The sequence below is a fragment of the Belonocnema kinseyi genome, chromosome 8 (genome assembly GCF_010883055.1).
Source record: "Belonocnema kinseyi isolate 2016_QV_RU_SX_M_011 chromosome 8, B_treatae_v1, whole genome shotgun sequence".
NCBI lineage: Eukaryota > Metazoa > Arthropoda > Insecta > Hymenoptera > Cynipidae > Belonocnema > Belonocnema kinseyi.
Window position 1 is genome coordinate 115424577 of NC_046664.1, and position 11478 is coordinate 115436054.

An 11478-nucleotide genomic window follows, 5' to 3' on the forward strand; every position below is an offset into this window, starting at 1 on the left:
GGGGCAATGTTGTAAATTGACTTTAGCGACTGAACTAATGGAGTAAGTTACTTGTCGTCGGTAAAGTGGTTGCCTTGTTGGCCAACAATTCTCATGCATGTAAGTGCGGTTGCAGTGGTACATCAATCTTAATATTCACTGCGTCATTGTTAAAACTAGAATTTCTGCAGTGATAGTTTTTGATGTTTGTCTCCTCAAAAAAGCCGTACATCTTTCGAAAAATAATATCAGGTGAGTATTTTTCCAAGTGAAATTTTCCGCTGAATACGAATCCGGTGTTGGTTTGTTGATAATTTCGATTGTAATTAGGATTCCGAGGGTCGAAGTGACAAAAGTGCTTTGGGGCAATGTTGTGAATGTGTTTGGGGGCAATATTGTGAACTATAGTATTAACCCTTCGAGTCCGAGACCCTGTTCCCGGTATGCAAAAATGCTGAAAAATTTCAGGAACAATGTATGGTCGTTCTAGATTCGATTTTTGCAAAAAAAAATTTTTTAATTTGTCTAATTTTCTCGGTTTACGATAACTCAAAAACACCTTACAAGATGAGGAATAGTCCACTTTGATCTAGTGTACTCATTGATTTTGCGGAATTCTAATATCGTTGCCTAAAAATTTGGAAAATTCGAAAAAAGTGAACGTGCCATATAAGGCACGTCCGGTCTCAACGGGTTAAAAATATTCTTTTAATCGCGTTTTAAGCAAAATGGTGCGATATCAAAAAAGACAAACACTGAAAACCAAATAAAGAAAATATTCAGAGTGCAATTGATGCTATCCACGCTAGTAGTAGTGTTCATGTCGCAGCGAGAAAATTTGGAATTGCACTGGAAACATTGCGCCAACGATTTATAGGACGAAAATCAAAATCAGCAGCACTTGTTGGCCAACGAGTGAGTAGAGGATCTTGTAGCGGATTCCTTATCATTTTTTCCAATCAGATTTTCCGTACAACAAATTTTTCTGTCGAAAATTGTCCAAAATAAGAAACACATAATTTTGAATCCGTTTTTCATTTTCACCAATTTTCATGAAATGAATAATTCCACAATGTTTTGAGTAAAATAAATCCTACTTCAGTCAATTGAATCTTTAATTAAAATAAATTTTAATTCATGATTAGGTTTTATATATATTTGATTTTACGTCGCAGGTATTTGATGACTAGCAGGAGCAGGATCTCCGAAATTATTTGTTAAAGGCGGCAAAAATGTTTTATGGTCTCGGGTTGACGGATCTTCGAACGCTTGCATTCGAATTCGCAAAAGCATTGAAAGCAGCCCGACGCATAATGAAAATTCCAGAATCCTGGATTCCGAAGGAGAAAACTCGGCAACCAATTGTAACCAGAGACTGGGCCGAAGGATTTATTAAACGTCATCCTGAGTTGAGTTTGCGTCGACCAGTATCGACATCACTTGGTCGTGCGGCGGCATTTAACTCAACTGTAGTTCAAAATTACTGTAGTTCAAAATTATGTTGATCTATACGAAAAAAATCCTGGAATCACATCAATTAACTGCCGCGACAGTGTGGAACATGGACGAAACCGGACTTAGTACAGTCCATAAAACAAAATTCGTTTCGGCACAGAAAGGCCAGCGTTGCTTGGCAGCGGCCAGTTCGTGCGAACGTGGCGTTAATGTGACCCTTACGATAGCTGTTTCCGCTGCCGGCGAAAAAATTCCACCCTTTTTTATTTTTCCATGGGTACAAATGCAGGATAAATTTCTTTTTCACGGCAGTGCGAACGCTGAATGTGTTGCGAATGGATCGGGTTGGCAGACCGCTGACACTTTCGTACAATTTTTGCACCATTTTAAACATCACGCCATCAAAGCGGGCACCAAAAAGACTTTGCTGATTCTCGACAATCACAAGCCGCACATGACTATCGCGGGATTAAAATTTTGTAAGGAAAACGACATCGAAGTATTGACGCTGCCACCACATACAAGTCACAAAATGCAGCCCCTCGATAAAGGAGTTTTCGGACCATTGAAAACCTATTACAACAATTCATGCAAGGCGTGGATGTTCAATCATCCAAACATTCCAATTACAATCAACAACATTGCCGAACTTGTCGCCGAACCGATCCACAAAGGTGCCTCATCCATGAATATCATCAGTGGATTCAAAGCATCAGGTATTTGGCCATTCAACAGGGATATCTTCTCGGAAGATGATTTTCTGGCATCTTCGGTAACTGATCGTCCGTGCTTAGACGAAGCCAACTCTGCAACACCTGAAACAGTAACGTTTGAGCCAAAAACACCCGACACATCAACATCCGATCGAACGGTCCATGGTACATCGACATCTGGTCCAGCAACACCTACAACATCAATGTTCGATTCAGCAATTCCTGGTGCATCAGTTTCTGATCTATCGGATGCCTGAAACGAAAACATGCAGCTTGATGTTAGCACAGCGAATCTTAACCAAACGCTCGCGCTCGAGACTCTTCGACCATTGCCAAAAGCTGCAGCTCGCAAGGCAAGCAGTCGTGGTCGCAAGCGTCGTAAGTCTGCCCTTCTCACCGACCCCGAGATGATGGAGTCCTTGCGTAGTGAGCAAAAGGCAGCGGCCCAAAATAAGGCAACTCAAGCAGTTAAGAAGCAATTGTCTGCCGATAGAAAAATCAATAAAGAGATAAAAAAGCGACAAAAAGAAGCTGAAAAGTCAGCAATAGTTACCGCTAAAGCAGCCAAAATCAATGATACTGAGGAGGTTATTCTGAAGTACCAGACGAAGCGTCATCGTTAAAAAAACTATTTTTTTTATTGATGTTTATCACATACCCGCGTTTCTGTAGTTGATCACGTTTTTCGTGTTTATACCTCACCTGATTCCATATAAATACCTAAATTCTAGTTTTCGTGCTTTTTTATTCTTTTCAATAACTTTCGTGACTATTACGGACACATTTTGGTATGTTTTCCTGCGACCAGAAACTCATTCACAACATTACCCCCCAAATTTAAAAATGGCAAAAAAGACAACTTTTCGTTTTTCGGTCGTAACATACCGCTATTATTTTTTTATAGAAATCTGAAACGCGGCACAACATAGCTAAAGTATTTCCCTATCCAACGTATATTTGTTTTTCAAAATCGGTTGAGAAACATGGGCACACGAGCCCTTCAAAGAAACGTTTCTAACTTTACTCCCTTCTACTATATATATATATGTGTGTGTGTGTGTATACATATATATATATATATATATGCGTGTGTGTGTGTGTTTGTGACCGTCCGCGAAGCCAGTGGAGCTCACGGACACAGCGCATAACAGCTGGAGTGGTGAGTAGTGGGGAAGGATTTCGTAAGCCTCTCAGTCGGTCTCCGACTACGTTTATCATGCCTATGTTTGCAGCTTAATAACAAAAAAAGTAATCAACTTAAAAAATTTCTGATTTTTGCAAATGAAAGAGCAACTCAACAACTATCTATTGGTGTAAAACCCTAAAAATCGATTTTTGGCGCGTATGGTCCCTTTCTTCGCGGACGGTTACATAAATACCAAAATTAACAAAGAAAAAAAAAGATGAACAGCATGACACGCCAACAGGGGCGAGGGTGGGCCCAGAGAGTCCACCCAATCCACCGCTCTCAACAGTGCAGTTGGAGAATACATTGTGCGTTATTCAGTGGCTATTTGTAGAACCAGTAATCTCTCGGCAGCTGACACCGCTCGATATAGGATTATATAAAACTCAGTTTTCTAGCGGCATTATAGGCTCATAACTTGGCGATTCCAAATCAAAATGTCTAATTAGAGTCTTTATTATATTATAGAATCTAATTAACTTATAAATTTGCGGGAACACTATTTCATTTCAAGAAAGGCTGTTTCTCGCGTTAGATAAATTTACCAAATATTTTCAAGGCATATAGAGATTTCGTTTGCCTTCTTTCAATCGGAGTAGAAAAAATGTTCACAGCGTATTTTGTGCATTTAATTTGATGACATGCATCTTATTTAAGAGTATTAAAATGTAAAGAAATTTTCAGTGACAACGATAAGAACAAAAGTGACTTATACTTAATTAAATCCAAAAAAGTTAGGAATTTTTTTGATAAATGTAAAAGAATTGTCACGACTCGCGACTATCACTAAATAAGAAATTCAGTTGTATTATAGCGGAATAGATGCATGCCTTTTATTTGTCGCGCTCGACAAGTTTTAAAAAATTTTGTGTTTACCAGTACGTGAAATCGAGGAGTACTTTAGTTTTCTAAATACGGGATTTTTCTATCAGATAAAATGTACAACATATTAAATAAATTATTGCACAAATCAATTTTTTTCTATTTCATACCGGCCATCATACCTGATAGATTGTCCTGAATTACCTGCAGTCGGACATATTGTCAATTTATTTAATTCCTGCTACTCATAGTGGATCCTGACCCTTCTAAGAGAGATATTTAGAATTACAATAAGTCGTTCTTTGTTTAAATTTATTTAATTCCTTACATTCCTTATATTTTACGAACGGATTGGAAGGAATTTATAAATTGAAAATATTTTTGCCTGCAGATAATCAAAAACAAATCCGAGAAGTGTAATGATCGACATAAAATAGAAAATCAATACTTTCGAAGATAATCTATCCAAAATGTTGTGCATTTTATCTGACGGAAAAACGATCATCAATCCCAATAAGGGGCTGTTCAAAAAATAGGTAACGCCTTTAGGAGGGACGGGTGGGGGGCGTCACCTCCAGCGTTATGCCAATGTCAGAAAACTTAATTATTTTTTCATTATAAATTTAGGCGCTAATATTATGAAATTTCCCGTAACTTTAGCCCTGAACGACCTGGAAAAGGGGTTATTCTTACGGAAAATTCCGTAACGGTAAACAATTCGTACAAGTTATTTAAAATAACATTATTTCCGCCATCAAACAGACCGTCTCATATAATGTGGAATATCTTGTAAAAACAAATGAAGGTAGAATAACCAAAGACTCCCTTGTTTCCCAGCCTAGGCCTAGCAATCAGTGGCAATAACATACTGCATGTAATTTCGCTCTCTAACAAGTACTTATAAATTCCGTCAAGTTAAATCGCGATCGGTGGCTTCAATATCGAAACCTTTGAGGATCTAGCGAACTATCTCCGTACAAATAACCCTTTTAAGGATCTGTGTGAGAACAGCCGTCCCATTTCTAGAAACGACTAGAATATCGTATATTAAGAAATTGAAAATAACTCTGAAAAGTCTATAGGACCCAACGTATCTTCACGTTACACGGTGAAACCTTCCAATACAAACTAACCCTTTATCCATATTGTTGGGCCCTCCACACCCGGAACCAACTCCTCGTTTGGTGATAGTGATTCCATGCACTTCAAGTACAATTTTTAGATCACGATATAATAATATATGAAAGATATATGAAACAAATAAGCTTTAACATAACAAGCATATATACGCTTTTCATCAAGCTAAAATAAAACTAGGGCTTACCTGTGCATATTTCTAATCAGTTTACTGAGACCATACTTCCACTCAATGTCTGATTGCGCCTGTATCCGTTGGTAGGTATCACTCATCATAGCAATAAGTAGATTAATTAAAACCACTACTGACACCAACATGTAAACACCAAAGGCCAGTTTGAATAGACCAGAGGTCCATTCGGGCTGCTGGGTCTCGACCTTGAGCTCGCTGTGTGTCGTTTGACCGAAGACCGCGAAGAAGAGGTACTCGAAGGCAAGTAACGGGTTCATCTTCACTGTAATTCGAGGTAACGTTTGTTTTTGGGATTTAGTTAGGATATCTAAGTAAACTCTCTACGCGTATACGGACGAACATGCTCATGCTACGGAAATTGGCCATGCTCGGGCTGTTCATACGATGCGATGCATGCTGGGCAGAAGATCGAACTGAAAATTGCTTTGCACTCTAATTTTCTTACATATTCGGGCATGTTACACTCGGTCTTCGTGATTCCGTGCAAAACATTGAAAGTCATTCGCTATCACGGCAATATTATATTTTAACAAATAACAAGGCTCATTAAATGAGGAAACTCAAACATGGGGAATATATGGGTTTGTGCTCATTCCAGGATACAAAATTTTCCGCACCATTCTGCACGATTCATCAACTTTCTGGCAGCTTTTCAGCAAATGAATTCTTGTATAACTTTTTAGGGTTTTCTCTGGATAGAAAACTTCTGTTCTGAATTTTCATTTTTCGTTGTGGGATCCTTGTCATCTTCACTGTAGATTTGGCAAAGTGGTGCATTTCGCTGTCTGTAACTTTGCACGAAAGTGCAGCATGCATCATAAATCGCTTTTCTCTCATACATTTTTCCTTTTTGTTTTTAGTTAAATATTTTTCTAATTCGCATTTCTTTATCTGATTTCAAACACTCAAGACAAACTTCAAACGTGTACATGCACTTGTATCATCAAAAATTTGGTATCACATTTCGATGTATTGACTCGATCTTACGTGAACAAAAAATAAAACGCAGTGCCAAGAAAAAACAATAGTGGGCTGACAATACAGATAAATTCCATGGCCATAAAAATAGGTATCTTAAACTCTGCGCGATGCGCTAAGACCAGACGAGTAGAAATAGTGTTGCTTTAAAATATTCACACACACTTTGCAAGATGCACGGCGTTCCTGCGTTCAGGCGACAAGCTGTGGATAAAGTATTTCAAGGGCGCATGAGAAATACATTTTTAATGAAAATAAGAACAAATTACAAAGTAGAAAGAGATCCAATGGCATATATGTTTTAAAGAACAGGGCATGGAAATTAATTATTTTCATAAACAGCATATATTAAAATGTTGAAAAAAAACTGAAACTAGATTTAATATTTTTAAAGAAGGTCCCTTTACGAAAGAAATACTCTTAGAAAAATAATTTTCATGCACCAAAACAACTGTTTTCATGGATATACATGAAATTTTGACTAAATAAAATAAAATTTTTATTCATTTAACAAAGTAGTTCATTAACCTTACCACATTTTTTTTAATCAACCAAATACTCTCCATCTAACAAAATATTTGGTTAAAACAAACAAAACATTTAGTTGGGTCAACTGAATACTTTGTTAAATGTATTATATGTGCATTCTTGGTTGAAACTACAAACAGTTTTTCGATCGAAACATGTCTTTTGCTGAGTGTACTTGTACTGCAAGTAGTATTTTGGTGACTAGAGAAATAAATGATATATTTAAAATTTGCATTGATACCTGCATTGAGAGTCTACAAGGTTTAAATTCAAAACTACTACGGTTAGTTAATTAAAAAAATAAGATGTCATATTTTAAAGTTGACCACTAAGTTTAACTTTAACCAACAAAACTATTATTCGTTTTACTATTAATTGCAGATAAAAATTAACGCTTACTTACACGGACAAAATTAGCATTGCATCAAGGAAATATCGGTACGAATACAAACGATACAATATTTTCATGATCCAAGAAAGTTTCTCTTGTCTAAAGAAAATGTACTCAAATATAGAAAATCAAGTTTCTTCAATCTAGTACATTTTCTTGACATGACAAATATTTTATTACATCAATAAAATATTGTATCGTCCGTATTCGTAACGGTATTTCCTTATTCAGTATTAATCCTTTTTCTTTGCATTAACCCACAGAATACCATTTTGTTGCTGTGTAACTACGAGGCTGATAGCAAACGCGGAGAATAGTAGAATTATATATTAGAATTTCTGTCCGGTTTCTGTGTGGGCAAAGAAGGAAAGCCTTTGACCAGTCTATCGGATGCGTCCTCGGGTTTCGGAAGAAAATTCAGCATTTACTGGAGGTAAACACGAAGAAGATAAATAGCTTCAAGGAGCTGTGCAGTGCTCTCATAACACCTGGACAGGAATGCCCATCTACCACTACTAAAATGGTAAAAAAGGGTATTAAAATGCGTAATGAACTATTCGGCTTAAAACCTGATGATATCCAGAGCTTCCCTAGTGAAAAATTTTCTGCCCTTGTTCAGCCCCAGACTAGACCATCTACACTCTTATCTGGTGCCGATCAGACGATCTAGTGCAGGGCTGGCCAGACCTGTAACACTTTTGCAAAGTTTGTGGCCAGACGTTCTATCCAGCCGCTGGTCTCAGGTGGAACTGCACCATTGGTGTAGTATTGGCCCAGTACAGATTACCGGAGTCCCAGTTTTGGCTTGTAACGCTCCACAGTACTAGTTTGTGGTACTGACACGGTAATGTACACCAGTATAATTACAAAAGTGTAAATTTCAAACTTTTTGTTCAATTTTAACATCCACCATTGCTATACTCTAAAGATATAATAAAAAGGGCATTCAAAAAAATAAATAATAATTGATTGTGAGTATTTTGCCTCTAAATGTTAATTGCCTCAACTTAGAATGAATACATATATTACATTTTGAAACATTATATCATAAATCAAATTTCTAACGCTACGGTGGTTCAAACCTACATATATACTTAAATCTATCTCCTAACAGTCGGGAGTGTTAAAAATTACTCTATACCTACATAATTAAAAGCCAATGAAAAAAATTTATGAAAATTCAATCGATCTATTTGTCAGTATATTTAATTTCAAAGTTCGGGATCAACCGCATATTAGATCAAATGTTTGAAATTGTGCTAATAAATACTTTTTCAGTTATATAAAAGTTAAGATTATCACTTTTTTTATTACGGTAATTTTCAAAAAAATGTTTTCGGAATTTTTGCATATTATATTGAAATAAAAAAATACATATTAAATATTTTTCAACAAAGAACGAAAAAAAATATTTCACGCAAAAAAGTGTAGGTGAAATATTTTTGAATGTGAAATTTTTTTTTTTTCGTTCTTTGTTGGAAAATATTTGAAATGTATTTTTTTATTTCAATATGATATGCAAAGATTCGGACGTTTTTTTTTGAAAATAATCGTATTAAAAAAATGATTGTCTTAACTTTTTTATAACTGAAAAAGTATTTATCAACAGAATTTCAAACATTTTATCGAATATGCGGTTGATCCCGAACTTTGAAATTAAGTATACTGATAAATAGATCGATTGAATTTTCATAAATAAATCAGGCATTTTTATAAACAAATAGAGAATACTAAAAAAGGACCTAATTTTGTTCACCTTTTTGTGTGTATTGATATTCCTAACACATTCCAGAATATACTGTATAAATTTAAAAGTGGAGAAATGAATAGTTTTTGAATAATGAACTTTTAACTAAATCCGTTACATGCTTCAAGCTTGCTCGCTACCGCGCGTGCCACTTATGACAATTATTCATCAACATCTACTCATTTGATCAACATCTTATTCATTCAATGGAACAATTTTTCAGTATACTTCGTTTCAAAGTTCGATATCAACCGCATAATATATAAAATGTTTGAGATTTTTTTTGTAACTATTTTTTTGAGTTATAAAAAAGTTAAGACCATCATTTTTCTTAACACAATAATTTTCAAACATTTATTTCTCAAAATTTTTTTATATATTTTTTCATGAACAATTTTAAAAAAATATTTTTTCCACGAAATTTTTATCCCAAAACGTTTTTTTCAACACATTTTTTCAAAGAATTTTTTTTTTGTTTAACAACTTTTTAAAAATTTGTTTGAAACATTGTGTTTTTTTTAATTTAGCTAAACAATATTTTTTGCCTACTTTGACTAATTTTCCTTTGTGTGTTTTTTTAGTTTTGGACTTGTTTACGACGATTAAGAATTACATCATATGTAGTTTTTAAGAGAAAAATTGATTTTCAATAGTCTCAATTTTTTATTTTCTATGATTTTAGACACCCTGACAGTTTTTTGAAAAGGTTGAATCAAATATGGCTGATTGACACTTATAAATTTTTATGTAATGGATTGCTGACCGGTCCCAGATCTAGGTCAGACAAGACTGCCATGACTAGTCGCCTCAACATCAGGGCCGCGTCTGACAACAGACAACTAGTAGATTTTTCGACTATGATTCTGGGGAAAGAATTTTCTTTAACCCACCAACATGTGGCTCGTATTTTTACCTCATTTCTAAAGTCGGAAAAGCCTATTCTGGAGTGGTTGGTGGAAGGACGCATAGTGCTGCTTCCGAAGCATAGTTTTCGTGTTGTAGAATGTATCTTTTACTGAGATAATGTGCATGGTCAAGTCGAAAAATTGGTATATTTATTTCTATAATATAATTATTAAAAGATATGTGGATATAATTCGTTTTTCTATTTACTCTATGTAGTGTTAATTACGGTAGAGGTTAGGATTAACGACTACATCACTTTGAAGTTGAATACTTTAAATTTTCCGTTTAATTTTGGAGTAGAGTATATATAATGCTTTACGTTGAAGCAATGAATTAGCAGATTTTAAATACTGACGTGAAAAGGACAGCTATGCTCATCTCGCCCCACCCTACCCTGCGTTCCGTGTCATACACTAAGTTTTTTCCTGTTTCTTTGTTTACAATCGCATTTTGGTACTCTCCCAAAATGACTATATGTTTTCCGGGTGCGAATTCCATAACTTTTTTTATATTATTCATTTTTCTCTTTATAACTCTTTATAACTCGTACTTGTTCAGCGGCGCTGGGCAGTGAGCGTATCCACCCGGGTGAACTGTTCAGAAATCACGAGCTTGAAGGGCGGGGGTCACTCGATGGGTGACTATTTCACCCGACGAAAAATGTTAGGTGGAAGTGAGTGAACACTGAAATTGGCGGGTGGAATTAGCGGGAAGTTGGAAAGTTAGCGCACATATAGAATATTACTCGTGAAAACTTCGTTATAAAAAGAAAAATGAACAACATAAAAAAAATTTATTGAATTCGCTCCCGGAAAACATAGTCATTTTGGGCGAGGACCAAAATGCGATTGTAAACAAAGAAACAGGTATAATCTTAGTGTATGGCACGGAACGTAGGATAGGGTGGGGCGAGATGAGCATAGCTGTCCTTTTTACGTCAGTATTTAAAATCTACTAATTCATTGCTTGAAAGTAAAGCATTATATATACTCTACAAACATTTTTAATTAATATTTTGCCAAGATAAAAGAAACAAAAAAATTATATGCGGAATTAGAAACGAAAATAAAGAACAAGTGCGCTTGGCTTATATCGCATCATGCCTGGGGCGGGATGAGCCAGGCATTGGGGCGAGATAGGTTACTTAATTAAATGACTTATTATATATTATTTGTAATTAAGAGTCTTATTAAGTTTGAGTATTTTGAAATGAAAACATATCTTAAACATAGCTTTCCAAAATTGAACGGAAAACTTAAAGTATTTACTTTCAAAATGATGTAATCGTTAATCCTAACCTCTACCATAGCTAACACTACAAAGAGTAAATAGAAAAACGAATTATATCCGCAAATCTTTTAATAATTATATTACAGAAATATATATATATAGCCATTTTTAGACCTGACCATGTACATTATCTCAGTAAAAGTTCAATTCTAC

The 11478-nt window shown here is 35.3% G+C and overlaps 1 protein-coding gene across 1 annotated transcript in view; it reads right to left on the reverse strand.

Annotated features, from left to right (window-relative positions):
* The window catches only part of LOC117178664 (serine/threonine-protein phosphatase 6 regulatory ankyrin repeat subunit C), a 400971-nt gene that overhangs the window by 62481 nt on the left and 327012 nt on the right, over nucleotides 1–11478 (reverse strand). The window contains exon 13 of the mRNA XM_033370089.1: nucleotides 5480–5747. Within this exon, the coding sequence (XP_033225980.1) occupies nucleotides 5480–5747 (268 nt within the window). The remainder of the gene's footprint in view (nucleotides 1–5479; nucleotides 5748–11478) is intronic.